We start from the raw sequence: 26,174 nt of genomic DNA, 5'->3' as shown, positions 1-26,174 counted from the left end.
AGTGCAGTGCTTTAAGAGTGCAGTAGACAGACGAACACACACACACACACACACACACACACACACACACACACACACACACACACACACACACACACACACACACACACACACACACACACACACGTACACACACACACACACACACGTACACACACACACACACACACACACACACACACACACACACACACACACACACACAGTCAGGCCTCTGCAGGGGGAGACTGAGACTTGGAGACAGGCTGGAAACACACAGGCCTCAGTAGAGAGAGAGCTGAAGAAGAGAGAATAGAGTAATGTCTTTGCAGGCGTGCTCCCTTGGCTGTGTTGATATAATAATACCTGGTCTGCATAGCAGGTCCTGAGGGGTGCTGATGCTTTTGCCTGCACCTATAAGGAAACACTTTCAAGTCAGATGAAAGGTGTATATACTGTGTAGAGAGAGTGATTCTCAAAGTGTGGTCTGGAGACCACTGGGGGCTCAGACCACTGGGAGCTCAGGTGGTCCATGAGGGGATTTCTATTTTTCCAAGACAAGCTAGCAGTTGGCTATATTTGTAACATTATTACAAAGCTAAACATTGCTGAAGTGTTATTTTTACCACAATAAGACATTCTTGTAATGCGAATAAGAAGTAACTGATCTGTATCAAAATTAGCAGTGTCAAATTAGCACCCGTCAACTGTTAATTAAGTTGACAGGTGGTCCCTGAACATTTTTGGGGGGACAAAGTGGTCCTTGGTCTGATAAGGTTTAAGAAACAGAGTGAGAGTATATTTACATCTGCCCTGAAACACTGACACCTACAGTAGCCCCAGGAGGGAAGCACTGCCTGAACGATAGCTTGTCTACCCTGCTGTGCCATGGTAAATAATTAATATTTTTAGCACAGGTAGTAAAGCACTGCACCACACTTTACCCTCCATTACAAATCACCCAAATACCAACAGATGCAATATACTACAGTTTCTATCTGCTGCATAATACATTCATATAAATGTCAGAAAGTGCTGTTTGCAAACTGAATTCTGAAAAGAGAAAATAAACATGTCCACGGCACTCCTTGGAGAGGGTATCAGAGGTCCACATAGCTGTGGGTTTAAGGGAGACGTGTTAAAAAGTGACTCTGTTAACTCCTCTAAGATTAAATTCTGCCGACTCATGTGGCACCGTGAAAGGGCTCTCTGTGTGGAAGCCCACAGCCAGCAAGCGCACGCCACTACTCAGGGAGCACTTTTGGAACTAAAAACAAAGCGTTGGCACAAAGACCTTCAAAGACTTTCAGTAGGCTAAGTAAGTGACTTCTGGTTGCACAGTCTAAACACTGTGTGTAAGCATGCACAATTGGTGATTGATAAAACCCAGCTTCTACACTAAGTACCTTCTTAATTGTAAACAATTACATTATGTTAGTAAATATTGGGTATTGTTTATGTTCTGTTAGTAATTACTGAATGCAACCCATGTCTGACATTAAGACCTAGTGATATGAGCAATGTATTTTTGAAAATGGTCACTCATTTTCTGATGGGAAACATTTATTATCAGCAAGATCATCAGTCACTTACAATGGTACCATGGCTGTAAAATGACATCGATATGTTAAGATGGCAACATTCCAGAAGAGGAATCTGTATCGAGAGTTTTGGTCTGCATAACACCAGGGAAGTCTTATAGTAACTGAAACCATTTTTTAAAACTTTCAACTGTAAACAAGGTTAATTTAAAGTTCCCAAATTATCCCTCCGATTGATCCACTGCTGGGATGTTGCCACAACTGACTGAAGCATGAAAATGTTGAGTGTGGATGTTTAATCACTTCACAACACACAAACCACACAAAACCACAACAGAAAGCCTGTCGCCAGGTCACCTGTCTGTCATTTATTTACCTGACGTGTCAAAACTCTGTGACATGCTAAGTGGCCTAATCGCTGCGGGAAAACAGGCAGGTAGGCGGTTACAAACAACATCAACAACAGGTGAAATGTTGGTCCTGCAAAAGACCTCATTTCATTCACAACACATTTCGTTCGTTCAAAACCACTTGTTGAGGAGGGAATCTCTGCTCTGCTACAGCTTCAACTTAGCTTTAAAGCTTTAGCTTTAACAACAAATTTCTGTGGAGAATTTGTTATTGCTCATGCTGACGCGTCAGAAGCAACGTAAGATGAATTGCTTCATACAGAAGCAATGGGAGGGTGACCACTGACTAAGTCCTCACTTTGCACAGTACCATTATGAATCACAGCATGCTGATTATTCACAGGTATTGTATGAGCAATTTAAAAGGACAAACAACGAAAAAGGGTGTGACGAAAGGCTGTCAGGCTACACAGAGATACAGTATAAGTGCATTTGGATGCAATATTAGATTTCATTATGGTGAATTCAGGTAAATTGGGCCACTTTGGGCCATTTGTTTATAGGCAAAAAAAGGTGGCCCAATTTACCTGAATTCACCCCCTACATTAGATTAGATTAATCTTCATTGTCATCATACGTGTAGTAACTACAGAGCGATGAAATGCAGTTTAGCATCTAATCAGAAGTGGGGATAGCATATGTACAATGCATATGTACATATGTACAGAATGAACTATCAATTCATACAGCAAGGCCGTGTATGAATGTAGTTCGATGCAACTACAGTAAAACAGCAAGGTGCTGCTGTACCACAGCTGTGATGCCTCTTGACGACATGGAGAAGCCTAGCCATCTGAACTACTGCAGTGTAGCACTAGCCCTGAGAGAGGCAGGCAGGCAGGCAGGGGAACTCATGAGTGGCACACTACAACTACAACCACAGGAAATAGGGTCGAGACAGATGGCTGAGTGAGCCTGAGAATTCATTAATTCGGAAACTCATTTGAGCCTCCATTGAGCTGCGGCATTCAGGCACATAAATGATTCCGGAATAACTCTGAGTACGCACACACACACGCACGCACACACTCATGCGCACACGCGCACACACACACACTCTCTCTCTCATACATACAAACGCACGCACGCACTCACGCACGCACGCACGCGCACACACACACACACACACACGCACACATGCACGCACGCAAACACACATACACTCACGCAGGCACACAGACACACACACACAGACACAGACACACACACACACACACACACACACACGCAGACAGAGATTGCACGCAATATGCATCAGAAAAGCTGACATGGTGATTGGTGCAGTAAAATGATTCCTTCTGACGAGAGCTGCTGTGGCTGTTTGATGATGGGAAGCAAAGCAGTGGTTTCTTTACTACTGTTTCACACGTTTCACATTTCACATTCACATTTTTGAGCATGTACTGTATTCAAAACACCGCCAAAGTATATAGGATGACACAAGCCAAATTACAATAGAGTGATTCTACGATTCTCCTACGCTTTTGGCAAAAGCAAAATGTCAATCATCAGTATTTTTTTTCAACTAAATGACCTAGATGTTTACATAGTGTATATATTTAAGTTTCCAAACAAACAAATTGCCAAGCTTAATCTTAAATCATTTGATAAATACTCTAATGAAAGCGAACATTTGCTTAATTATTTTGTCAACAGTGTTATGGACAAATACTATGTCATTTCAAACATATATAAAAATACTACAGAGTTGAAACAATATATGTTTGAAAGTGCTTATGTCCCTTAGCAGTAATGTTGTCATTAATCTGTGCAACTGATATAGAAAATGTGATTGTTGAGCTTCATAGGTAGGATTTTATGAGTCAGTGTGATACAGACTGACACATTTTTCATCATAAATCCCTGTAACGTCTGATTTGAATATAGTCACCCTCCTTACACAAGACTTCCTTCTCCAGAGATAATCCCTAGTGTATGTTCATAGGATTTTTCCAACACATAAGGGATCAATAGCACAAAAACACTTTCAAAACAGTCAACGGTGTAACTCAACTGTGTTACGGTCAACAGTGCAGGGGAACAAGTCGGCACTTTTTTAGGAGAAAAAAACAGAGCAGACAAACCCATCTCCCTAGAACACAAATTATTTTGTTTGTTTGTCTGTCAATATGGATATAAATTGGCAAAAACATACTCCTCCTCAACTGTCATCAGTGTTGCCAGATTGGGCTGGTTCCCGCCCAATTGGGCTGCTTAGGATGGCCGTGTGCGGGTAAAAATGGCATCTATCAGAAAAACCTTCCCACTGCCATATAAATCAATAGAATTGGGCAGGTTTTTAGGGCGGATTTTGATTATTTTTTGGGCTGGAAATCATCAGCCTCATCTGGCAACCCTGACTGTCATACTTAATTGTAACACCATTGACGGTAACACCGTTGACATTTCAGCCATTTTTATGGTGTTGTGCTAACTGAGGACCTCAGAAGTTCCACCACAACACCTTAATCAATTCATGTATCTGTATGCTTTATCTGTGTTTTTCTACATGTGATTTCTAATTCAGATTCTTATGAATATGTTGATAACACTGTTGACAGGCAATTTTCCCGCTATGAGAACATGAAAAAGAATGGATTAAATTATGGAAGGATGGAGCTCAAAATTTACCAAAAAGTCTTCCCGTATCCTGCCAAAGAGGTTATGACATCACGTGATGTTATTCGTATGGCCTAAGACCAAACCATTACTGATTTATGGAGGAGGTTTCAGACCGTGACACGGTTAACACAGTTTTCGTGGACACACACAAAATGGCAAATTTCATGTATAATGGAAAGGACAGTGGTCTTTCTGACAGTTTTGTCATATTGTGATGATTACTGTGAATCAACATTTGCAATCGTCTTGGGCCAAACAAGTTTCTTTACATGCTAATATGAAGACTGAATCTGACATTTGGAAAACAGGACGGCATGAAAACGCCCAAAACCAGTATTAAATATTCATTCTTGCTGAGGGAAATAATGCTATGTCTACACTTTCTGTATTATATGAAAGATAAATGTTTTCTAATGTCCAAAACATCATTGGATGCAGTTAATAGTTAATGGAATTGCCAAATAAAATCCACGGACTTAAAAGTGTAGGCGAATTAGAGAATCACTCAATAGCTCCGTCCTCAATCACTGAGGTTACCCATTTTAAATACAATTCAAGGTTCGTTTTATTGAAACGGGATATTTTAATGCTAAACATATGACATCACTACAAAAATAAATAAATAGGCAATATTTTCATGGTGGGTGTGTCTCTGTGTGTGGGGGGGAGGGAGGTTGTGTGTGTGTGTGTGTGTGTGTGTGTGTGTGTGTGTGTGTGTGTGTGTGTGTGTGTGTGTGTGTGTGTGTGTGTGTGTGCGTGTGCGTGTGTGCGTGTGCGTGTGTGTGTGTGTGCGTGCACGCGTGTGTGTGTTTGGGTGTGTCTATGCCAAAGACTGTTATGAGTACACAGGTCTCAGTTTTATTACCTTTATATTAGTATGTGTGCAATGTAACGAGAGAGAGAGAGAGAGAGAGAGAGAGAGAGAGAGAGAGAGAGAGAGAGAGAGAGAGAGAGAGGGAAACAGAGACAGAGACAGAGAGACAGAGACAGAAACAGAGACAGAGAGAGAGATGATGATGATGATGATGATGATGATGATGTTCTCACCTAGTCTGCTCCTGCGTATCTGGTCGGGGGACACAGGTCGCAGCTTCCTCTCGGACTTGATCTCCTCCAGGATCTTCTCATGGAGGCTCTGAGGACGCTCGGCCTGGGGCTTCAGCTTACGGGCCGCTACCTACAGCACAGTACATTACAGTACAGTACAGGCAGAGAGAGTAGAGAGAGAGAGGTTCCATTGGCCCATTGTTTCCGGGTTCTATTATTGCAAGGGGGAGGGGGGGAAATCCCCCTTTAGGCAGACCTAGGCAGACCTAAGGACTGTTCTATTCAATGCTAGGAGTATTATGACACGCTCCTTTAGGCAGACCGGAACCTGGTCATGTTAGGTGCCCATAGCAACCTATTACATTGGCATATCTCTATATACTTAAAGAATCTCTGGTACAGGCAAGCAAGGAGGCGTCTACACTTAAAGCTTCCCCACACCGGCTCCGACAAAGTGCTGAGCACTGCACAGCAAAAGTTCGATTCCATTGTTTTCAATAGAACCCCGCACACTGGTGCCGATGTCCGCAGACATTCGCAGATGTCGGATAGCATTTAGAGACAAGTTCTATTTTGTCGGCGCCGCCCATTGACTATCAATACTATGTTCGTGTGAAATTGGGTTTGGGGGTCGGAATTGTGTCCGAAGCGAAAGTGCTCTGCAGTGCTGTCGGAGCTGGTGTGGAGAAGCCCTTACTCTTAAACTTAGCTTCTGTTTTCATCCAAAGCGACTTACAGTCATTTAGATACTGGTTATGGCTACAGTCCCTGGTGCAATGTGGGGTTAGGTGCCCTGCTAAAGACTAAGACCAAGACTGAGGGCCTCCGCACATCGTTCCGACAAAGTGCAGAGCACTGCTCTGCCAAAGTTCGATTATTGCTTTCAATACAACCCCAGATTTGGAATTGTGTTGGAAGCAAAAGTGCTCCACAATGCTGTCGGAACAGATGTGCGGAGGCCCTAACTCCAAAACTGTTAGGCCACAGCTGCCCACGCAATGCGCTAAACCCCCACATATGGGCTTGGATGCCCATGGCGACTCTGGTTTGAGTACGGCCAGGGTCCTATGCCAGGCCTGCCCTACCCCACTCTCTCTCCCACTCTCTTCCTGTCATACTTTTGACTGTCCTAATCAACAAAGACACAAAAGCCCTAAAAAAAAGAAAAATCACTCACAGGATTAAGCGGAGGCCTTGAGCGAATAAAGTCCAAGATGACCTCATGGGCGCTCTTCTTTAGCCGTGGAGGAATGTCTCCGTTTACCTGAAAATGACATATAAATAATATTTTTTTTCTTTGGTTTCCAAAATGAATTGTCTAACTTTGGCTAAATGTGTGCAATGATATGTGCAATGGCTTGTTTATTCTGTTTAAGTTTTGTAATGTAATGTCTTGTGTACTCTGTTTTTCTATGTATGTATGCTACTGGACACCTTAATTTCCCTCAGGATCAATAAATTATAGCCTACTCTACTCTTCTCCACTCTACTCTCTACTACTCTACTCTAATGTTTTGTTGTTCTACCTAGTTTGTAGTCATGTAAAGGCAGCATGGGCAGCATAATTAGGCAGTATTCCCTAAAGCCACGATGGGAAAAAGGCTAATTACAAGTCAATAAAGTCAATTATTGGTGACACTTTCTTTCATGAAGGAAACATTTTCGGACTCTCTCTGTAAATAAAAAGTGCCTGATGAGCAAAATCAGAATGACTCCAGACACTATGATGAGAATTGGTGACTTCTCGTGAATAAGTGACTTCTGGCTGGTAAATAGAAGGGGTTATAAGTGTTAAATGTTGTTTACATTTGTTTACTGAGAGACTAATAGAGTTTCGGGGAGTGTCATGTTGATTCCTCTAATCCTTTTGGAAACCACACTAATTCCACTGACACGACACAAGACTTAGAGAGCATTATTGTTCATCTGACACCGGTCAGTGAGAGAGCGTCTGTAATTTGTGAGACAGCCCACCAACAAGGAACTGTTTTGACATGTGGAATGTTAATGCTTTCCAAAACCAATGCTTATAAGCAACATGATATCTGAAACAGCCTGGGCATAGAGAAAACCTCTCAAAAATTGTCCTTGGTATAATTCATCATGAAACAATTTAAAAGCTCTCTTCCAACATGCTATAAAGCCATTTTACACATGCATTTTTCATACATATGCTTTTTTATAATCAGATTTCAAGGTGGCATTTGGGCAATTGAAACACAGTTAATATGATATTATTTTTTTTTTCCCAAATTAAAAGCAACAAAGCAGCGAAATTACTGATATATACACACACACAGACACACACACACACACATATATATATATATATATATATATATTTAAAAAAACAAAATTGAAAATGGATACAAGAAGTTTTTGGAGAGATCTTCAATGTCCGACTCACCATGACCTTGCGCAGCTTGTAGCGTTTGGAGCGTATGTCGTCCATGAGCATCTCGTAGGGCGTGAGCTGGAACTCGATGGGCAGCGGGTTGTACTGCCGCTCCTGCACCTTCTTCAGCTTCACCCCGTGCCTCAGGTCCCTCATCACCTGCACCCAGAAAACTGCCTACACGCGCAGACCAGAGACCAGAAGGACACAAGTCAAGCACCCAGAAACGAGCCTACACACCGCAGACCAGAGGGACACTGTCAATTCACAGCAGCAGCAGCAGCAACAAGAGCTGACCAGACCAGACACACAGGACCGGGGTCTATGAGCCTACACGCCACACCACACCACACCGCACCACACCACACCACACCACACCACACCACACCACACCACACCACACCACACCACACAAAAGGCCAAAGCTACAATATGCCTAAGTCATAAAAGCCAGACACAGACTACCTGGGTCTTAGCTACAAGACCATAATCAGCTCTGCATAATATTACCAAAGGAAAAATGCTTAGGTAAATACAGCATGTTAATGAAGATTAGACGGGAGGGCAACACAGGAATGCAGAGAAGAAAACCCCCCATGTAATCCAGCTAATTACTAATGGCCGTGTGTTAAACGAACGGTGGTCATATGTACAAAGTAACTGAGAGTCAATATCATAAGCTGATTGGGGGTATGCATGCAGCCAGGGAAGCTGACAGGGGCACTTGTCCCGGGCCCAGGGAGAGAGGGGGCCCAGAACTGGATCTTTATTACATTGTATGTATTGGGTTTGGGGCCCTTTCATATGCCTTTGTCCCGGGCCCAGCCAAAGCTGTCAGCAGCCGTGGTCATATGTAAGTAGTCAATATAATAAGCTGATTGGGGGTGTGCATGCAGCTGAGCCTGGTCCCGTTCAGTCACAAGGCGGCACAGACAAGTACTATGAAGTGAACGAGGTGGCGTCGAGCAAGCTTGGCCTCGACCTCCTCGGCCTCTCACCCAGTCAGCATTCTGCAGCTCAGTCAGATCACGGCCAGGGTCGTCGACAGCATCACCCTCCATCTTACGCAGGTTCTAGAGAGAGAGAGAGAGAGAATTATACAGACTAATTAACAGAACAAAATGCTGGGCTTCAAAAAAATTGTGACAGTGTGGTGTTTGGACAAGAAAAGACAACAAATGTGTCATATCCATAAAATGACATCCCTGAAATGAGGCAAACATTCCAATTGAATTGTATTGACTTTCTTTCTGACACAAATAACACCTTTTCCTCGGCTAATTGGGGAGAGGCAATGTAGAGACAGAGAAACTGCAAGAACTGATTATGAGTCATCCCCACCCCCCCACGACATTTACCATGATCTGTTTGTCTGAGGTATCATGTTGGTGCAATTTATGGCTTCACTTCAAAATTGATTCAGTTTTTATATTTCAACATTTTCATCACTGGAAGTGGGGATGGACATCTGGTTTTTGTGCAAGAGGTGGAAGGACTGCTGATTTTTGTGTGAAAGAGGCATCTGCCAATACCAAATGTATTAGAAGCAATAGGTGCTTCACACCTCTATTGCTTGGGAGCTGATTGAGATTTGGCCTCGGCCTCATAGATCATAGTCATGAGAAACAAGTGTCCCAACAAATAATACCAACACAGGGTTTAAGAAAAAAAACAGATCAGAATCATAATTGACAAACATTGACATAACTCATAATTGACAAACCAGTTACATGTGCACTTGACCAAGAGTGACACAAAGATCATTTCATGCTTTGGTTCATGTCAACAGCCAAAGATTCACCGGCCGCCATGTGCTTTTTAAAAACATGTTTTGGCTTTTTTGTTGCTGCTGTTGTGATTTTTCACACAAACACAGCATTTGTTTGATTTTCCATTATATGCCTTGTTTTTATTTACTTTTGGGTCCAGTGTTTACTACCACACATAAACACGTGCTGCCCTCTGGGCTGCATATGCAGGTAAAATCACAGGCCTCTGCAGACATTAGTAGGTACCGTACACACTGTCAGCTGGAGAGGAGGCCTTGTTTACTTGCCCAGGCAGGAGTGCATTTCTCGAAACTATACTTGGTAACTACATTACTTTGCTGTTTGCATTTCAATTTCTCATTGGCAACTACCCAAGTTGCTAACTGGCTAGCAACTACGATTTCGAGAAATGCACCCCAAGGCACACATGAGTACCCACTACAACCTACTACCAGGCTAATGCTGGTACAATTATAGCTCCCTCTCCTCCCTCTCCGTCTTTCTCTGGCATCCTCCTATGTGACTGCGCTGAAATAAAAGGCCAGTGTTGCCAATTGTGTCTGATCAAATCCCGCCTAAAAGGTGGTCAAAAACCGTCTGGAGCCGCTAAATTCCGCCAATTTCAACAAATTGCATTGGTTTCTATGGGCATAAAACTGCAGAAAAAAACGCCAAATGGCCGATTTTTCCCGTTTTTACCCGCAGACTGCTATCCCAAGCAGCCCAATTAGCCAGGTAACCGCCCAATCTGGCAACACTGAAATAAAAGGCCCTTTTTTCGCAGAGCCAGAACATAAACCTCCCTAAGGGAGAGGGCGGGCACCACAAGAGAGCTGCAGATGTGCTGATGTGTGTGTGTGTGTGTGTGTGTGTGTGTGTGTGTGTGTGTGTGTGTGTGTGTGTGTGTGTGTGTGTGTGTGTGTGTGTGTGTGTGTGTGTGTGTGTGTGTGTGTGTGTGTGTGTGTGTGCACGCGCACACACCTAAGTGCGATGCAGGTGCTCTGTTCTTCTGTGGTGCATGTGCGTATGTACACACACAGGCCAAGAGATGAACACATCTTCATGTACATTATAGTCTGTACAGGAGGACAGGACAGACACTGTAGCTACTGACCTACAAACAGCGCCCAGTGCTGAGCTGTGATGAGGCTGATATGGAGTGATTGTGGGGAAGGCTATAATCTGCAATCTGACACTTCTCACATCACCCCACCCCCCTTCCCCAACACTAACACAGAGAGAGAGAGAGAGAGAGAGAGAGAGAGAGAGAGAGAGAGAGAGAGAGAGAGAGAGAGAGAGAGAGAGAGAGAGAGAGAGAGACACAACACCACGTTCTGATCAGAATGCAAATCGTCGCCGTTGCTAAGGCAAGCTGCTTTGCTCCTAAATCCATTTCTTCCCCCCATTCAGTACATTTTCTCTGCCTATTAATATAATCTTCTAATCTTGTAAGGAAAATCCAATCTCTTTTGTAACAGAGAATTACATAATGACTGAAATCCTTGGCTTCACAGTTAATATAGCGGATGGCGGAGGCAGACAGAGCACGCGGCCTCCGGGCAGGAATGCTCACAGTGAATGCGCCCATATTTGTGCGGCACGATTGTGGACTGAAATGCAATACAAATTTGTGGCATATACTGTACCTAGTTGCACAACCTGGTGAAATGTTTCTTATCAGACAAGTAATATACAACTATTATTTAAATGAATTCTTTTGTAGCCCCATAATGCACGCTGTACCATCTGAGGCACGCTGTAATAGTCATTGAAAGGTTAATTACCATAGTACTATTCTACTATGACATAACACAGGGCCTTTAGTAATGCACTACGACTCGGCCATTGCCATTCTGGTAACAACAAATTCATAACCCTGTTTTTAAGGGGTTAACTATTTCTGTGTGATGAATTAAGTAGTTGTTTAACAAACCAATTCTGTTCATGCAGGTGCTTGTGTGTGTTTGTGTGTGTGTGTGTGTGTGTGTGTGTGTGTGTGTGTGTGTGTGTGTGTGTGTGTGTGTGTGTGTGTGTGTGTGTGTGTGTGTGTGTGTGTGTGTGTGTGTGTTTGTGTGTGTGTGTGTGTGTGTGTGTGTGTGTATGTGTATGTGTGTGTGTGTGTGTGTGTGTGTGTGTGTGTGTGTGTGTGTGTGTGTGTGTGGTCTTGAGCAGTGTTTCTCAACCTTTTTTAAGGTGAGGCACCCTTTCAATTCATGAAAAACTTCAAGGCACCCCAAACCAACAAGCCGTAACATGGCATCGCATCCGATACCACACAAGCTTGGAAAAGTAACACATTTGGAAACGTCACACAACCTACGTTTGAAGTTGCAGCTGACTGGGGCGTAAATGGCAGATGAAAGATTCCACTGACTAGTATTGACTTATCAATTTAGACAAACATGTATTATATTACATAATTTATTTATCAGCCACGTTTCCGCGGCACCCCTGTTGAGAAACACTGGTCTTGAGGATGTGCAGCCCACCCTTCTCTATTACATATTACAGAGCCTACAAGAATATGCTGTCTGTTACTAGCTTGGCAAGTCAGATTAGCATGAAATAAATAGTCAAGTCAAGTCAAGTCAACTTTATTTATATAGCGCATTTCATACACATGTGCAACTCAATAGTGTAGATTCACACCATAGGCAAGCCTGAAGGTTTGTTGAGGTTTTGGCCTTCATACTGCTTCACTTCATGCCATATGCCTGAGTAGCCATGTCATCACCAACGCTAAGCCTGCCTAAACGAGCTGCTACAAAGGTTCACACAGGAAAAAAACTTAATCAGGCCCTGCCATGGCCTAATGGTAGGGCACTGGGTTACTACGCCAGCGACCCAGGTTTGATTCCGGCCAGAGTCATTTGCCGATCCCTCCCCATCCTTCCTCTCTCTGCCCACTCCTTTCCTGTCTCTCCTCCACTGTCCTGTCAAAAATCAAGGCAAAAAAGCCCAAACAGAAGAAAGAAAAAAGAAAAATACCTTAATCAGATATAGTGTTATGCATGGAAGCCCAGTGATCTTTTCCCCCTATGTTGCCATGCTAGACCAACCTGTCAAGCAAAATATTTTTTTTCTGCCATTAAGGTTTGTTTAGTTTTCAAGGCTAGCAGCAGCACTCACCTCTTTAGCGTGGTGGATTTTCTCCAGGAAGGTTCGCAGTTCTCTGGTCTCTGTGAAGAGGGCGCGACACACGGCCTGGTAGTGAGCAGGAGCGTCTGAGGGACTGGGGAGGTGAGACGAGCACAGCTACAATGATTGGAAGAAAGAGAAAGAGAGAGGGAGAGGAATTTAATATTGATACATTAAAACAATGCACAGCACACAACAGAACAATAGAACCAACCAATGCGAGAGATAGAGAGAGATATAATGCTTAAAAAGAAAAGCTGTTCACATTCTTCGGCCAAAACATCCTACATCATCTTTTTTTGGCGATGCTTCCTGTTCTTGGCATCATAATTTAGGACCAGAGGCAATAGATGCAGCAGGCCTGTTAGGCCGTCAACTGCATGTGGGTGTCAGAAGTGTGATAACTTAGCAACAAGCTAGTGTTGTGACGTTTGTGAATGAATCAATTCTTTTGAACGGTTCCTAGAAATGAACGATGGGAACCGAATCACAGCTGGGGGAGCCCCTCTACCGTCTTTTTTCCCCCGTTCATTTTTCATTCGTTTCAAGCAAGTGACCTTCATGTGAGTACGTTAATTTGGGGAACAACCACAAGTGTCTGTCTCAGAGAGTGGCAGAAACAGTCTTTAGGAGGAGGAGGACAATCAGTTGTTGTTTGGACAAAATGAGCAAGATGTAGAGTCAAAAATGCTATGTTCAAATAATAAAAAAATGTTCAAAAGAGCCTGTTTTTTGAACAGCTCTTTGAAAGGAACGAGCCAATATGATCTGGATCCTGGCCCTGCCGAGGCCAACCGGTAGGGCACTGGTCTGCCATGTGGCCGACCCGGGTTCGATTCTCAGCCAGGGGCATGTGCCGACCCCTCCCCGTCTCTCTACCCCTTCACTTCCTGTCCACCTCTCAAACTGTCCTATCGTCAATAAAGTCGTAAAAAGACCCAAAAACGAAAAAAGTACAAAAAAATGATCCGGATCCCGTCGCAAGATCCAGAGATCCCATCTCCACAACAAGCTGCGCTCTTCCTCCACAGCCAGAACCCCAAACACGGATGAGTCATGTGTCTCCTGAGGTCTGGCATATGTATTCTTCTCCATGAAATCCGGTTAGATTAATGAGCTATTCAAAAGAAGCCTTAATTTTGCTGCCATTATCCAAAAGATTTTGTGTTTTTCCTGGAAAGGAAATGCTCTGAATGTGGATTGTTGACATTCACAGCCATGTCAAGTACAGTATAATCCCCATGAGTCCACATCATCGGTTAACTTTAATTAGTGCGCCAGTTGAACTGTGCACGTGTGTGTGTGTGTGTGTGTGTGTGTGTGTGTGTGTGTGTGTGTGTGTGTGTGTGTGTGTGTGTGTGTGTGTGTGTGTGTGTGTGTGTGTGTGTGTGTGTGTGTGTGTGTGTGTGTGTGTGTGTGTGTGTGTGTGCAATATCTTACGGTAGCTGACACAGGTTTGACAGAGATTACTGACATGGGGAGGAATGCTAATGCTAATTCCATTAATAAAAGTGTGTGTGTGTGTGTGTGTGTGTGTGTGTGTGTGTGTGTGTGTGTGTGTGTGTGTGTGTGTGTGTGTGTGTGTGTGTGTGTGTGTGTGTGTGTGTGTGTGTGTGTGTGTGTTAGTAAACCTCCCTCTCTAAGCCTCATACAGTATTAGTGGCTCTGAGCTATAGATCTGGACCTTTAGCTCAGCAGTATCGTCAGAGATTCTTTAAGTATAGAGATATGCCAATGTAATAGGTTGCTATGGGCACCTAACATGACCAGGTTCCAGTCTGTCTAAAGGGGCGTGTCATAATAGTCCTAGCATTGAATGGAACAGTCTTTAGGTCTGCCTAAAGGGGGATTCCCCCCGCCCCCATGCAATAATAGAACCCGGAAACAATGGGCCAATGGAACCTCTCTCTCTCTACTCTCTCTGGTATCGTGCTGTGCCTCCCCTGCCCAAACTGGAGTGTTGACTGGTAGAACACTAGCCTGGGAACTCCCATACTGCCTTTAGTTCTGCACAATCGTTCCGATCTGAAAGACACTTGTGATAAGGTCTGGTGGTAACCAGGCAAGTAGAACACAGGATCGAGCCCCGATTGCCAAACTAGCGTAGATCACCTCAGTTACACTGCTGTGCTGTGAGTTTTTTCTTCATTCTGTTTTTTTCCACTGCCTGTTAAAGCACATTGAGCTGCATCCTAATATGACTTGTGTTTTACAAAAAAAAGCTATTATTACTATTATCATTACATAACATGGTGGCTGGTTCATCTTGGGACTGCTGCAGCTACATTGTCGTGACCCTGCACTGCCTCTACAGCCTCTATGTGTAGGAGACCCCCATTCATAATGCCATGACAGGATGGGAGGAGTGCTATTGAAATCTAACAAAGGAACAGGAATATACAGAGACACAGAGGCCTATTTAATGTTTTTAATTGATGTTTTAAGTTTTTAATTAATTCTGGTTACTTTTATTATTTTTATGTGAAGCACGTTGAATTGCACTTAGCCTAAATAAACTTGACTTGACTTGACTTGACATTAGAGGATTGACTGTACACAACATGCTCTGGTCTTTTTTTCTAAATTGATGGTTTTCGATGTGTTTATGACACTTGCCTTTGTGTTTCTGCAAAGAAAATTGTAACACACAAAGGAGAAGACAACAGCCCCCAAACTAGTCTACAGAGGAAAATAGTGAATCTCATAATAGGCCTACCGGTAAATGGAAGCTAAGAGGGGAAGGACACTCACATACAAAAGTGAGACAAGCTTATATACATTCAATAACAACAACATTAAATATAAGTACATGAGATACATAATCCATACAGTGTATGTAGCCTACATACATAATGCACAGCAGCTATTGTGTTTTTATATGCAGCTTGCTATATATCAGCAGTCTGGTCCTAATCTTTTTCACATACACAAAGTGCAGATGTACTGTACTGGGTGTGATGGTTTACTTTGCTAACAGAGCACAGCCACCAGTATCAACAGAGGCCATCAGTATCCCCAGCAGGAACACTGAAGAGTCATACACCATGGGAGGCAACCGGAGAACTTGATAACGTAGAAGATTATCAAAGGCAAAGTGCAGTAACTAAATGTTTTGTCAAAATTCAGTTTAGACTGAAAATGGTCTTTATAACACCTCTTTTGTCTTGTGACAAGGACTTATGGTACACGTGTGTCCTGTTTTAGAGGCATTGCTATATCAAACTGCAATATCCAACACAATATTTGAGGGCCTTTTTTTACTCAGTGTTGTCGATGTTACCGCACTTTGCCTTTTCAGAGACACAGAGAGTTTTAAATAACTGATTAAGACTTGATCACCATTTTAGCAAAAATAAGGTTATAACAGAGGCACTGGGCTAAAGGTTTAATGTTATTACAGCACATTGTTGGGAATGGCACTTTATTACAGTAACAGGAAATTATTATATTGTCAAGTTTTTATAACGTTTCGGGACTTATGAAGCCATTTTTGTTACATTATTGGTATTTATTAAATTATCACGTAATAATTATTCTGTCATTCTATAAAAATGTCAACTTGTCATAATACCTGAAAATGATTCCAAGTCTTTAAACTTATACCACATTACCATTATTATTAACTGTAGTAATTGGCTATGAGACCATAATATAGGGTACACATTAATGACTGTTTGCCTTGTTCATGTATTTGTTGAAAGATTTCACAGATAGTGTATGTGTCCATGGTGTTAATCCAGCTCTTTCTTTGGTTTTAGTAAACGCACATCGTGCGAGGTGCGCTCTGCGGCCAATTGTTAACTTAACCGTGCGATCACACTGCTGGCGTTGAAAGAGTTAAAACGCTGCTGACTCCACCTAGAAAGCACAGGTCAGGGGGCGTTGAAAGCGGCAAACGATTCAACCTGAAGCGTTCGACCAGGGATCTCGACCAACCGAAGCTCGTGTTTAGGCTGATGCCTGCTGGCGCCGAGCTCATTACATATTTTTAGTTCAACTTCTATTTTAACGCTTTTAACGCCCTTGGCTCTAGAAACGCTTTTGCAGCTTTTAACGCTTCTGCCACTTGCTCTCCCATACAAGGTCAACTACTTCCGCCGTGTAATCGCACGGTTATGAACAATTAATTGTCTTGGCACACTCAGAACTTCATGCAGTACTTAATAAGACCAACGTCTATGTTTCGACTGACCTAATAAAGGCGTAATTCAAAATGTTGGTCTTATTAAAAGTACTGTATGAAGTTCAATGAAATAACAATTGTTACCCAGCATTAAAAGCTGATTGAGGTGGCGCAACAAGCTAAGTCCCCAACATTTGGGCTTGCATGCCCATGGGGACACCGGTTCGAGTCCGGCCGGGGTCATCTCTCTCTCCCACTCACTTTCTGTCAGCATCTCATACTGTCCTGTCAATAAAGGCAAAAAATCCCCTAAAATATTTTCTTTTAAAGAGAAAAAAGCTGACTCAGTACCTTGAGGATATCCCGGTAGCTGCGGACACTGCTGATTGGCGTTTTGGCCTGATGGGCGCCATCGTCCCTGTCCTCCTCGTCCTCCTCCTCCTCTGTGGCCTCGTATCCCTCGTCAGGGCAGCTGTCCCTCTCGTTGGCGGCAGCGTTGGCGGCCATGTTGGTCATGAGGTCGATGAGCTGCTCCAGGGGAGGACTCAGTTCCCGCTCCTCCGTCTCCTTCAGCCCGTAGTCCAGCGCCTTGTAGATCATGATGCCCAGCGACTCTATCACCTGCACACACGCAACACATACAGTACATTACATTACATTGCATTTGGCAGACCCTTTATAACCACAGACACTTAAAAATGAGGAAACAATCATAGCCAACATCACTAGCAGATACAAAGTACATAGGACATATATAAAACAAGTATAGATGCAAAGAAGGGCTCGTTAGTTTGTTGTTTTAAACACACACACACACACACACACACACACACACACACACACACACGCACGCACACACACACACACACACACACACACACACACACACACACACACACACACACACACACACACACACACACACACACACACACACACACACACACACACAGATGAGTGTTTTAATAGTCCATTATATTTGCACCATGCTTTTGTAATTCTTGTGTGTGTGGGTGGATGTGTTTCTCTGAGTGCATTACAGCAAGCATAACAGCGTGTGTGTGTGTGTGTGTGTGTGTGTGTGTGTGTGTGTGTGTATGTGTGTGTGTGTGTGTGTGTGTGTGTGTGTGTGTGTGTGTGAGAGAGAGAGAGAGAGAGAGAGAGAGAGAGAGAGAGAGAGAGAGAGAGAGAGAGAGAGAGAGAGACAGAGAGAGACAGAGAGAGATCAGGCATACGTACAGTAATTAGCACCTGCACCAAGGCAGTAAATGCATATGAAACAATAAATAATACCACTCTACAAATAAAAAGGCAATAAACAAGTGCACTAGTAACAGATAATATTATATGATCCATCATGTAATTCCATCATATAACCTTCCCTAATGTATTCAGTTAAAGGTTGTCTGTGTCAATAAACCCATGCAAATAAATACCCATCAATAAACACATTATAAAACACGATAAAACACAGGGAAAAAATGTGAGGAAGACAAATGGTTCACGAAAGGACAGTGCAAGTAAATGCTTTACAGCATCTTAAATCCTCCACATGCTCATGTTCAGCCAAGCAAAACTAAATGGATAGTTGTGTGTGGTGGTTATGCAATGTAATCTCCATCTCTGAATGCCAGGCGGATGGCAGCTGTTCCTCTCTGGATGCACACACAGCCATTCATGACTATGTTTCCTGAACCGTAGGCAATAACGCCACAGCCCTTGAGCTCAGGCTGATATAGTAGCTTCTGCAACCCAGCGCTACTGTGATCGTGCACAGAGAAGTAGGCTACTAGCTGCTGGCGTATAAACTTATGTGCCATGAGCACGCTGCTTGTCTAGGTTAAATGTATTTACATGTATTTGAAAGAACAGCACATCACCCAAATCGTAAAGACTATTTTCACAAGCATAAGCCGCAGCTCAGTCATTAATAGAGTGTTTTTTCCCGTAAACTTTAACAGTGTTTTGGTGAAAATTCTGTTTGACTTAGTAGATAGATACTGTTACACTCTTGAGGGAGGCTCACAAGCCCAGAAGGAGAGCTCAGCAACAGAGATCTAAAGGAAACGACGAGGCTAGCTTCGATGCCCGCTCTTTTGTGCATGAGAGGTATTTCCAACAAAGTCTTAATCAAGGCAAATTTTCGTGATTAGCTGCACAGATTATCACAGCCTGTGCTGGCAGATAAGGTAATGGCTGCCATTAAGGTAATTAGGACGAGCGAAATGCATGTATTGTGGAGGGAGAGGACCGGCCTAAATAATGAAAGCCAAATCCCATGGCAACCTAACAGAATTTGAGCATGAATGGAATCGTAAAGGCAGGGCCGGCGCTAGGCATAGGCACACCAGGCGGTCGCCTAGGGTGCCAAATGTCTTGGGGGCGCCAGTAATGCCCAAAATGAAGGAAAAAAACCCTCTTTAAACTTCACACGCTGATAATGATTATGCATGGACTCGGCGCAGATTAGCTGTGTTCGATCAGATGCATGGCACTATGTTTACAGATGACAATGTCTAAATGCAATGTCTAAATGCACAAAAAGGGTTACCCGCCCAATTGGGCTGCTTGGGATGACCGTCTGCGGGTAAAAACGGGAAAAATGGCCAATTTGGCGTTTTCTTCTGCAGTTTTATGCCCATAGTATCAATGTAATTTGCTGAAATTGGGTGGAATTTAGCGCATTTTTGAGAACCTTTTGGGCGCGATTTGATCAGACACATCTGGCAACGCTGCTTGGGAACCAGTTTGCTTGAGAATGAGACCTGCCTGAGCTAGAGTTACATGCTGAATTCAGTTGGCTAGTCCTGACTACCTCACCTCATCAACCTGATTGTCATCATCGAGAGCGTATTGAGCCAGGCTTATAACACCACACCATGACACCAGAGTTGAGAAACCCAGCTTCAGAGAGGAAACAATCTGGGTGTTTGATTCCCTCATTAACAGAATGAATTAATTTGGGAAATCATCTGCAGTACTGTAGTACTGCAGTACTGTCTCCATGCCCCATGTGCACTTTGTTTTGTGAACAGGTAATTTCACAACATTAACAAACTGACTGTAACAAAGAGTGGGTCTGGGATAGTTCCTCTGGATGGAAGGAAGGTTACAAAACAATGACAGTGACTGTGTAAATGGGTGTAACTCCCATCCCTATCGCCTCCGGTTTCTTCACTCCAGACAAAACTTAGGCAACATGCATGAGGATGCATAACAACAACAACCTCCTCCACTTGTCATGGGGTGCATTTCCTGAAACCATAGTTTCTAACTACCTGTATCTATGTGGTTGGCAATAAAAAATTCCCCTTTGCAACTACCCAAGTTACTAACCGGCTAGCAAATTCGCAAGAACTACCGGCTAGAAACATGCCCCTGATTTGCTGTGAAGAAACAGACTCTACCACAACACAATTCACTCTACCACAACATATATATCAGTGGGAACACTAATTAATGACATCTGACTGCACCAGGGCTGGACTGGCCATCTGGCATAACAAGCATTTCCCGGTGGGCCTAGCACCCTCATTGGCCCCTACATTTCTCAAACATAGGGGCCTACGAGCGTGCGGGGCCCACTGGTGAGTCAGTTCTGCGCAGCTAATTATGAGGGGCCCCTTTAAGCCAAAGGTGCCCGGGCCCCATTTCTCTCCCAGACCAGCCCTGGACCTTACCAAATATCTACCCGCTATGCATGGCATATGGCAGTGGTTCTCAAACTTTGTCCACCATTCCCCCCTTCAGAGGGTCTGAATGCTTCCGAGCCCCCCCAAGCAACAGCAGTACTCGCGCAGACTGATTTTGCGATCGCTGCGCAGAATCAAAGGAAAGGTGATTAAACAAAAAGGGACTGCAGTCGAATGCAGATGTGTGTTCATTTCCTATGGTATTCAAATGAATGACAATTAATAATATAATATAATGTTGGTGAGGGCTTTAAAAGTAAAAAACCCAAAATCAGATGTCACACGCCCCCCCTGTGATGCCTCTGCGCCCCCCCAGGGGGGCTCATGCCCCACTTTGAGAAACACTGGCATATGGCAACATTTCAGCAGGCTGAACATTGGTGACAGAAAAGGGGCTTCGATATACCACATATTCATCTAACAGTGGGATATGCTCAAGGTCCAAGTTGTATTATTTAAAATCAATCCCATAAGGTTTTGAAGGAGACCACTGCACAATGGTTAGTTACTGTGGACAACCCTGAATGCTGCATTGCTGAGAAAAGTGACAGACACACTTTCCAGTGTCCAATTATATGTGCAGATCTTGGGCTACTATGAAGCTTTTGACTGGGGGAGAATTAACACTAAAATGATGCAAGAGAGGAATATATAGGATTAAATTAAAAAGACATAGAAGAGAACATAAGAAAAAACACAGACATGCAAAAGCCTGAACACTTTTGACCAAGAGGGAATACTAAAAGTATCATTTTCAGTTTCAGGCAATTATCTTCTTCATTAAACTATTAAATTCAACCCGTCTGATACCATATGTTAAAAACAAAAAAATGTTTGAAAAAAAAGCAAAAAACATTGAAATACTCTGCCAAAACATCTTGAATTTGAAAACACAAATTAATTAAACACTCACAGCTCAATGTGTTTTTATTCAGCTGAGTCGTATCATAGAGTGCTGAGTTGACTTCAAATAAACACGACACTGCCATCCTAATGCATCCCACTGGATAAACCAACTCGTTATGGCTGAACTATTGAAATATTTGAGTAAGCTCCATTAGATTGAAATAGTAGAACAGAGCATGCTGTCCATTTGTTATTATTATAATGTGTCTACTGTAGCCCTACAGTGGCTACATACAAGTATTTATTCAGCAAGTATACATATGGTTTTCTATAGAAATATGGTATTCTAAATAAATATCCTACTCTATAGAATAGGACAGAATAGGGTAGAATAGGTTAGTTGTACACTATTTACTTAGCAGTAATGTTTGGTTAGCATCACTTCACTGCACTGCACTGTACATCTGTCCTGGCTGACTGCAGACATGGCTGTTACATAATCAAGGCAGAGAATTCTCTCGCCTCTGTGCAGATATCCAGCTCCAGGATATGGGCAAAAAGACAGAAATAAATGTGCACAGTGGACATCCATACTGTACACACATACAGCACATATACTGTATAAGCCTCCTTTTCCTCCCCCACACCTGTCTTTTCACATTACGTTTCACTGCTATATGATCCTCAAAGCCAAACTAACATACTGTATTTCTAGGAAGAAAAGAAAATAATGTATATCTTTAAGGAAATAATACTTTCTTTTAAAAATGGGTAACAAAAATCAAGTCACCTAGTCAACATTAGTCCGAGTGACTATATTTTTATGCAGCGTTTAAAGAGAATGTAATAAAATATTTCAATCAGGCTCTAGGCTATAAAAATCCCACTTATTTCAATCCTTGACTCTCACTACTAGCTCTTCACTAGTACATCTTGGAAACACTTTACTAGACAATACCATCATAAGCATGATATGACACTGACATTACATATTGTGACACAGTCATGAAAAGTGTCATTTCTACTACAATGTATGTCGATGTCATAACTGTGGTAATAGAGTGTCATTAGGCCTAAGCTGTATGCCATTAGGCCCAAGTGTCAGTAACCTAAGTTGGCTACTTCTCAACTTGTCAATCACATTTTTACCACCTTTTGGTCTTTTTCGACTTAATTTTGATAGGACAGTGTGATAGGTGCAAATTGGGAGAGAGAAGAGGAGGGGTCGGCAAAGGACCTGGGCCGGGAATCAAACCCAGGTCAGCCGCATGGCAGGCGAGTGCCCTACCGGTTGGCCACGGCAGGGCCTTTACCACCTTTTAAAATGACTCAATGCATATGAAACTTCACTGTGCAACTGTGCAATGATTGTATCATGACATGTGTCATATAGTACCGTCAAGTAAAGTGTTATCGAAACTAGGCTAATCTACAACAACACAAAGAGGTCTGAGACACCTCATAACAGGGTATATTTTCTTCTTCTTCCACTTGGCCCGTGTTCCTAGACCCATATAGGCTACACACACTTGCTCATGGATGAGAGCCACAATGGTGGCTTTGTCCCCCGCCCAGCACCCCTGCCCTTTAGATGTGCCTCTGGCCTGCTGTCATAAAGGGTGAACACACAGCCCTCATTTCATCCCCCAGATGAATCATGACCTCGCTGTCAAGTGGAGGTCACCTGCTAGCGGTAATAAAGAGGGCATTATGCGGCAAGGTGGATTTGAGGCAGAGGATCGTGGAATGCGAAGTCATGTCTAGTCTGGAACCTCTCCTCCTGAGGCTATGGACTGTAATTTAGCATGGTCAGGAAACTAATGCATTATTACATCAGAGTGGTTGAATATGGTTTTTAATCAAATTCAGTCTTACAGGTATGTGCCTTGTTTGTCTAAAAAAGCCGAAAAGATCAACAGAAAGGGAACATACAGGAACTTTGAAATATCTATGTAAGTTTCGAATAAAAGTGTGCGCGCAGAAACACACACACACACGCGCGTGCGGGCGGGCACGCACGCGGGCACGCACGCACACACGCACAAACGCACGCACGCACGCACACACTAAAGCTCTTGTGGGTATATGTTGATATGCGTGTCCTATGTTGGCATGTGAGTCCATAACAAATGTCTGTATTTAACACCATGCAAGCAATCGATCAGGTCATATGAAGACCATCTCTACTTCTCCCTCCAAGTGGATAACACGCTCTGGAGAAGCCGCAGGTGTCCAAGGAGAGGAGAGGTGTTCTAGGGTAATGAGAGCTAATCTACCAGAGATGGAAAAGGAAACATCACAAGACTGAAGACACTGTGCGGATCACTGGCAGTCCGTCCAGTCCAGGGCCGGATTATTGTAATGCTCAGGCTAGATATGGCTGCAGCCTAGGGGCCCCCACCTGCCAGGGGGACCCTGATTGGTTAAAAGTGAAAAGTTGCAGAATTATGATGCAATGATGCAATTTTGAAGAACATAATCTGTCATGTTGAGTAGCATTGGTAGACATGTTATCCTTAATTCCTAGCACATAATTATGACACTGTCTATGTAAATGTCTTGTGGAATTTGCTTTCCGAGGCTCCCCCACAGCAACCTGTAGCCTAGGGGCCCCCAGGCCATCTTAATCCAGTCCTGGTTCAGAAGCAGGAACAAGAGCACAGGAGAGACCTGGCATATGTTGTTCTAATCCCAACTTCATGCCTTAACCCATTTTAGCCTGATGAAATATGTTGTTTGACCTTTGTTGCCTGACACATTTACACTGCATTCAGGCTCTTCAGATTTTAGCTTTTTACAAATGTGGGTATGTTACAGCTGAATGGACACATTCTAAAGCAAGATGATGGTCTTGGGGTTTAAATGCAACTTATTTAATGTTTTTATGTGCATCAGAGGCTAAAATATTTAGGTTTTTATAGGCTGAGGGCAACTTTCCCAACAAGGGCTTAGGCATTCAGCAGGCATTTTGGGTTAAACTAAATACTACTCATTTGTTCAAGTCCGTGACAGAAGGGTCAGAGCTAAAAGACAGAAGTCAAACGAATTCTAGAAGGTCAATCGTCAGTTGGCTCTCCCTCTCTCTGATTCGTCTCCACTCACATTCTTGCGCAGACATGCCACTTATTTTGGCTGCTCGATTAAGTGGATGGATGATAAAGCAAGCTAGAAAGAGGGACAGACTTGCCCTAGCTGGCACTCTTCAACACCACCCATGCCCACCACTGTCTCTTTTTCTCACTGTCTCTCTGTTGCTCTCTCTGTCTCTCTTTCTCTTTCTTTCTCTCTCTCTCTCTCTCTCTCTCTCTCTCTCTCTCTCTCTCTCTCTCTCTCTCTCTCTCTCTCTCTCTCTCTCTCTCAGGTAAGGTAAGGTGACATTATTGATACCCGAAGGTAGATTTGCTTGCAGGTAAAAAGTAAAAGCTTACACAACAGCACACAATACAATGACGGTGACAAAAGACAACAACAAGAGGAAAATAACAAACAAAATTGACAAACAGACAAATGCTCCAGGCAGAAGAGATAATAAAAGATTAACAAATAGATACATTGATATCTCTCTCTCTCTCTCTCTCTCTCTCTCTCTCTCTCTCTCTCTCTCTCTCTCTCTCTCTCTCTCTCTCTCTCTCTCTCTGAACCCTGAACCCACAGATGCCAAACCCACTGTAGGGTTAATTGGACCATGATGCCAATGGTATGGTATGTGCCTTCACTTTACCAGACCTCCCTGTTACAGCACAATTCAGCCCAACACCAGAGAGGCCCACCTGATTTCTCGATTGAACGATACTGCACACAGTGGGATGAAGTGAATCCACCATAGTCCTTTTCCCATTTTCTTTGAGCTCGGTACAGTCTCTAGTGAACATTGAGTGCAATACAAACAAAATAGGTGTTACCCTGTGAGTGAGGTACACACAAATTCAGTTCAAATTGGTGGTTGGAAAATTGTCCTCCTTGGTCATATGGGCAAAAGACAGTAATAATTCCCCTGTGATATAATAGTATTTCAAACGATGAGATGAAAACACTGTGCCACAAAAAGATTGCATTTCACAGGTCCATGGAGGTGGGTGAAGTGAAGAGTCTCTACAGTAAGCTCTGGATAGGTGTTAAGTACCTCAGTTTTGAAACACGAGTCGAGAACCATTTCCCTCAGGTGAAGCGTGACTGTGTGTGGTAACTTTTTTTTCCCAGAATGAGGTGAGAAATAAAACTGGGGCATAGGAGTGGGCAGGATTAAGATGGCCTGGGGCCCCCTAGGCTACAGGTTGCTGTGGGGGCCCCCGGGAGGCAAGTTTTGTAACAATTTACATAGACAATGTCATAATTGCGAGCTAGGAAGTAAGGGTAACATGTCTACCATCTGTACCCAACACCACAGATTATTTATTTAAATATTGCATCTTGTCAAAATTCAGCCATATCTAGACTGTGCATTAATCCGGCACTGGGCATAGGGGTGATATGACGATATTAAATCGTGAATCGTGAAATCGAGTACAAGATTGTTTCGAATCTGCCAAAGTGGAGAAATCGTATAGATCCTCTTGCAGTGATGATGTCTACTATCAGTATCAGAGTGATGTCTACTTACTTAGTGTTGTTG

General features: G+C 43.2%; 1 protein-coding gene across 2 annotated transcripts in view; it reads right to left on the bottom strand.

Moving 5' to 3' along the window:
- spire1b (spire-type actin nucleation factor 1b) overlaps positions 1–26,174 on the bottom strand; it is a 44,464-nt gene that overhangs the window by 9,719 nt on the left and 8,571 nt on the right. The window contains exons 3-9 of one of the 2 annotated variants that reach the window (XM_063198874.1): positions 17,376–17,645; positions 12,893–13,018; positions 8,993–9,067; positions 8,007–8,171; positions 6,777–6,863; positions 5,600–5,729; positions 346–393 (exon numbers count right to left, since the gene is read on the bottom strand). In XM_063198874.1, coding sequence (XP_063054944.1) covers positions 346–393; positions 5,600–5,729; positions 6,777–6,863; positions 8,007–8,171; positions 8,993–9,067; positions 12,893–13,018; positions 17,376–17,645 — 901 coding nt within the window. The remainder of the gene's footprint in view (positions 1–345; positions 394–5,599; positions 5,730–6,776; positions 6,864–8,006; positions 8,172–8,992; positions 9,068–12,892; positions 13,019–17,375; positions 17,646–26,174) is intronic. The other variant, XM_063198875.1, reaches the window with a different exon arrangement.

The sequence above is a fragment of the Engraulis encrasicolus genome, chromosome 5, assembly GCF_034702125.1.
Source record: "Engraulis encrasicolus isolate BLACKSEA-1 chromosome 5, IST_EnEncr_1.0, whole genome shotgun sequence".
Taxonomy (NCBI): Eukaryota; Metazoa; Chordata; class Actinopteri; order Clupeiformes; family Engraulidae; genus Engraulis; species Engraulis encrasicolus.
The sequence above is the reverse complement of the archived record's forward strand: the minus strand, read 5'-3'. Positions and strand labels throughout refer to the sequence as shown.